Source organism: Martes martes (assembly GCF_963455335.1).
Source record: "Martes martes genome assembly, contig: SUPER_18_unloc_1, whole genome shotgun sequence".
In the NCBI taxonomy this organism is placed as follows: domain Eukaryota; kingdom Metazoa; phylum Chordata; class Mammalia; order Carnivora; family Mustelidae; genus Martes; species Martes martes.
In genome coordinates this window covers 2,650,927-2,656,505 of record NW_027666704.1, presented here as the reverse complement: position 1 = coordinate 2,656,505, position 5,579 = coordinate 2,650,927, and the positions used below count along the sequence as shown (strand labels likewise).

Below are 5,579 nucleotides of genomic sequence, written 5' to 3'. Positions count from 1 at the left end.
ATGAACAAGGGAGCTGACCATGGACATTCCAGGGAAAAACCGCTTAAAGGCTGATCAAGAGGAGCTGCTTCTATAATTTAGGGTGGAACCATAAGCTACTGGGTTTTCAATTAAAGAATAAGATGGAATTCACTCCCATTTCAAATGGTCTCTAAGGCAGAGTGATTTGGGAAAAAAAAAGAAAAAGCAAGTCAGAGAATACTATACTCCTAAACAGGCAAACATACATAAGGCCTGAGAGAAATCAGCTTACCCATAGTGTGCTTTTCCAGACAACAGAAAAGGAAATGATTTTTAAAAACTAGAAAATAAAAAATAAACGAAGAGAAATGAGACTTACCTGGGAAAAGCGAACTTGCAATTTTTTTTACCTTATATTCATCCTGTACTTTTGTGCTATTCACCTCGTTTCCCGTATAAGCAGTGTGTGCTCGTATACCTGATACATTTGGAACACTAAAACAAGTTGATGTGTTCTCTACATAAGGTATACATAGACACCTGGCCCTTGTGAAAACCTTCAAGCATTACAAACATTGTTGGAAGAATCCTTTGACCACAGCCTCCAAGCCCAGCAGTGTCGACTCTCCTACAAAAGTCAGCACTGCTGTGGCATCTGGGTGGCCTTTGGCTGGTGTCATGATCCCGGGGTCCTAGGATCAGGTCACAGGTCAGGATCCCTGCTCCGTGGGGAGCCCGCTTCTCTCTCTCCCTCTGATGCTCCCCCTGTGTGTGTGCCCTCAATTTCTGTCCAAAAAAAAAATAAAAATCTTAAAAAAAAAAAAAGAAGTCACCAGTGTTTTCACTTTGGCGAATACTTCTGCGGTCATTAAGAGACCCCTTTTTGGTTAAGTCATAAAAGAATACGTTTCTTAAGCTGAAAGCAAAACCGCGAATGTTTGACATTTTGAAAAAGAACCTTAGGAGATAAGGTAGACACAGAGAGTGACCTGGGATCTTCAAAGCGTGGTCTCACTCTGGCTTGACAATCGTCTATTTCTTTGAGAGGTCTTTGGCCGCCATTCCAACCTTCTCGGCAGGTGACAGTATATGCGGCATGTACGTGGGTAAAGCATCAGTGACAGCACTTAGAAGAAGGTGCTCTGATCGATCCATTTCCGGTCCAGGTGGGTTAATAAGAGCCACAGTTGTGGTGTGGGGCTTGACATCTTTTTTTGGGGGTGTGGATCCCAGGGTAGCGTTCAGTCGTGGTGGGCCTTGTTGCTTAGGCACTTTTCCCCTCCCTCCTGAATCTGGAGGCTTCATGTCATGAGCAGAGGGTTTTGGCGGTGGAAAAGCTGATTGAGATTCCGCTTCTAGAAACTGGAGGAAAAGTCCTGAAAAAGAATGCTTGGCCACAGCTTGGTGATCTGGCTTCGCAGGTGTGTTGGGGGCGCTTTTGGATCCAGGCCCCCCAGTCACCCCGCCGGGCACACCCGCGGGCTCTTGGCTGCGCAGCTGCCGCAGCTGGTCTTCTCGGATCCCCAGCGTGCTTGCCATCAACCTCAACGCTTCCTGCCGTTCCGCATCAGCTGCCTGCAAAGATCCCACGAAGAGTCTCCTTAGGAGGCTTTTGTCCACCATTCCTTCCAACTGACTTACTAAGGTCATCAGTTTCTTCTGTGTGTCCTCCAATATCTCCTGCTGGACCTCATTCTGTTTCTTGAACTCTTGGAGTTGGTCTTCCTTCACCTCCAGGTCGGCATTTGTTTGATGCAATCGTCCCTGTAACGACATCACTTTTCCTTCCAGGGCGTCTGCCTTTTCCCTCCACTCGGCCAGTTCCAGCTTGAGGTTCGCTAGTCTTCGATCACAGTGCCTTCCCTCTTCCTGGGAGGCGGCGAGCCGGAGCACAGCTTCCTCCTGCTGGGTGACCACGTGCAACTGCTCCCGCAGCGACTCTACCTGCAGACTGGCTCCGTGGCTGGCCTTTTCCATGGCCGCGGAAGACAAAACGAGTTTCCCCTGCAAGACCGTCACTTCCTCTCTTAGCTGAGCCACTTGGTCTTCCGAGGCCAAAGCTTCCCAGTGACGAGAATCTTGGGCGTCTGCAGCGAGGGGCCGCTCTCTCTCCAGCTCCTGGGTTAGGAGCAATTCTCTCTCACGTAACTGGTGAACCTCCTTCTGGAGGGCACAGGCTTCCCTCTCTTTCTCTGTCAGTGCCAACTCGATGTCATCTCTCTCCTGTTGACACACAGCTGCCTTTTCCTGCATTGACCGAACGGCGTCGACGAGCCGGTTCAATTCTCTGGCCTCAGCCTCTTCTTTCTCTGGCAACAGTTGCTCCAACGTGAGTACCTTCTCTTTCGTCCCAGCATGCTGGGATGCCTCCTCTCGCCGCATCACTGAAAGCAGCCGATTTGTCTCTTGCATCGCCTGATTTTCCATTTCCTCTTCTCTAGATCTTTCCACAATCTTTGCATTTTCCTCTTTCAGCCGACACACATCCATTTCGAAATCCGCTCTCCTCTCCTTCAGATTGGTGACTGCCTGCCTCAGCAGCTCATTCTCACTCAGCTGGCCCCTGAGCTTCTCCTGTAAAGAAAGCAGCTCCTCACTTTTTGCTTGGATTCGGAGCTCCTGAGCCTGAAGGGAGTTTTGTAGAACGGCCGGTTTCTCCTTCCGCTGCTCCATGTGGGAATCGCAATCGCTGTGTTCCCGGGGTTTGCCTTCTCCTTCCCCCGTGGCAGCCCCTGAAGCAATCCATCTCTGCTGATCCTCCCGGAGGGTTCGAATCATTGGATCTTTTCCTTGCCCTGATTTTCTGAGCTCCTCTACCTCCTCTCGGAGCACCCGACAAGTCTCACTGACTAGGTCAGATTTCTCGGCCTTCAGGGTGTCGGCTGCCTCTGCAGAGTCGCTGGAGGGCTGGAGGAAAATCGCGTCAAGGTTCCCTAAAAGGAGGTCCTTGGCATTGCAGAGCTCCCCGATGCGGAGCTGAAGTTGGGCCAGTTCCTTCTCTAGCTCTTGGAAGTTTATTTCATGGCCTTGGCAAGTTTGGATCTGGTCAAGAGAGGCTGTCTGCGGTTTCAAGACGTTCTCGCTGTTGGTGCAAGCCCACGCCCGGAGCTGTCGCAGATCTCTCTGAAGCTGGGGTGACTCACGCTTCAGATTTTGGACCGTGGTCAGCACCTGCTCTTTCCACTCCTCCATGATCTTCACTCGCTGTGTTAACCTGTCCCGTTCCTGTAGAAGTTGCTGGAACTGATCGATACGAACTCCTCGAACCTCAGGACCGGTGCTGGGTGTTTGTAGGATCGTCAATAAAGTCTGGCATTTCTGACTTAAGGCATCCACTTCCAGGTCTTTTTCTTGAATGATGTGTGACAAGTTCCGAATCATTTCTCTCAACACCTCCTGGATGCTGCTTTCCATTCTCGTGGCCAGTTTTTGATTTTCCTCTTGCATCCTCTGGAGGTCTGCTTCCCTGGCAGCAAGTCGATCGGTCATTTCGTGATAGTCCCTTTTCAGATTGCTATTCTCCCTCGTCTTCTCATTTAGGACGGCCAAGACCCGTTCGCTTTCCAAAGCACACTCTTGCAATTGCCGCTGAAGGTGTTCCACGTGCCTGTTCTGGCTGTCAGAAGCCGCAGAGATGCTGCTGGAAAGACCCTGAATCTCCACATCCTTTTGCTGGATAATCCGAGTGAGTTTCCCGATCTCCTCTTTGGAGAGCCGATCCACCTGCTCGGTCAGTCGGATGTTCTGTTCAGTGAGAAGCTGCAGCTCCAGTTCCTGTTCTTGGATTCCTTGGACTAATCTTTGAATTTCGGCTTTAGATGGATCACGCTCTTCACTTCCGTTCTCTCTGGGGAGAGGCTGGCTTGCTCGCACTTCCTCATCCTCACAGGCTTCTCTTGGAATTTGCCGGCTTTTGTCGGGCAACTGGGCTTTCAGCTCTTCTAGCGCCACTTGCAGATTCCGAAGCATCTCGTCTTTCGCTGCGAGGAGCTGAGCGTGTTCAGTGTTCATCTCCTCCTGCCGGTGTTGAAGACGGTCCACTTTCTCCTTCTGCTCCTGTAAGGACTGAAGCAGTGCTCTCTTCCCCTGCTGCTGGTTGTGAATGATCTTCTGTTGTTCTTTGATTTCCTCCTCGAGATCATCTTTTACCTCGTGGAGCTGAAAGACCTCACACTCTAGCTCTACGATCTCCTCTAGGACTTGAGGGTCAACCACAGGGACAGCAGGACTCTGTTGTGTGAGGCGCTCCAGGTCTTCGTCCACGTGAGGATGTTCGTCTGTCATGGATGGGAGACGCGTGTCTTTGTCCTCCACGGATGGGGGTAACATGTCATGGCTTCTTAAGGTTTCGGTCGACTTACCGAATTCCTCCCGAAGCTCTGGCCTTTCTCTAAGTTCTTTGATGTACTGATCTTGCTCTCCGATGCACTCTGTCAACTGCTTCTGCTCCTCCAAAGCAAAGGACAGCAGTTCTTTCGTTTCCTGGTGGTCGGCGTCCATCTGCTCGATCCTCTTTCGGAGGTGTAGTATCTCCAGGTCTTTCTGTTGGCCGAGCTGGATGAATCGTGCATTATCTACTGGGGACCCGTCTCTGAGACTTCGCTCAGACTTCTCTTCGAACAGCTTCTTTTCGGCCCGACACAGTTTTGCCACTAACTGTCCTTTCTCTATTTTTAAAGCCCTCACGGCAATGTTGTTCTTCAGAGAATCCTCGTTGTTGCGCAGAACTGATTCCTCCAGCTGATGTCTTGCATCTTGGAGCTCGTGAACCAACTTTTGCTTTTCTGCTCGGAGATCTGAAGCAAGGTTGTTCAAACTGTCGTCCAGCTGCTGCATTTGGGTAAGTTGTTGCTTCAACCTTCTGAGCTCCATTTCCCTTTCCTCAAGAAGGTCATCGTTCACGTTCCCGGCAGCGTCTTGGTTTTGTAGGTCTTCCATCAGTCGTTCATAGTCCATCAGTTGTTTGCGGTGCTGGTCAGTGAGGTCTGCAAGCTTCTGCTGGTGGACGTTTCGCAACACCGCCACTGCCAGCTGATGTTCGTCCATCTCCCGCATCCGCTGCTGCTCTAGGTCCCTGATGTGGCTCTTCAGTCGCCACACTGTTTCTGGGTCGATGGTATTTAGTCCCTGGGTGGAAAACGGGCACAAAGTCTTCCAATGAGTCACTTCAGCCTCCGGGGTTTCAATCTCACGGAGGCGTCTATTGATCTGTGCCTGGGATGAGATGACATCAGCCAAATCCGTGGCATCCCCAGGGAAAGTCCCTTTCCCCAGCACATGTGTGTGAGTATCAGAGATGTCCCTGGTCAAAGAGGTCTGGCTGCTGTCCAAGGCCCCTAGGGAATGGCCTAGGCCACAGCCCAGGCCACCAGCCCAGGAGAACATCTGGCGGTCAAACAACTGCCCTGGTCCGCGGTGAGAAAGCGTCCAGTCCAGTCGGACTACCCCGCCAAGTGTCACAGAACCCCTGCCTGCGCGAGGCTAAGAATCAAAAGCCAACTGCCGTTGCCAGGCAGCGCCTGCGTGGCCCTCCCTTACCCCCACCTCGCGTGCGCTCCCGCGCTCCCGCGCTCCCGCGCTCTCCCGCTCCCCCGCTCCCGGGCTCCCGCGCTCCCCCC

The 5,579-nt window shown here is 51.7% G+C and overlaps 1 protein-coding gene across 1 annotated transcript; it reads right to left on the bottom strand.

The window, feature by feature from the left end:
* Window positions 1–993: 993 nt before the first annotated feature.
* On the bottom strand, window positions 994–5,346 carry LOC308359845 (thyroid receptor-interacting protein 11-like; the record flags this gene model as incomplete). The annotated part of the gene is made up of 1 exon (XM_080831699.1): window positions 994–5,346. The coding sequence occupies one exon, from the start codon at window positions 5,344–5,346 to the stop codon at window positions 994–996; it is 4,353 nt and encodes a 1,450-aa protein (XP_080687825.1).
* Window positions 5,347–5,579: the final 233 nt, after the last annotated feature.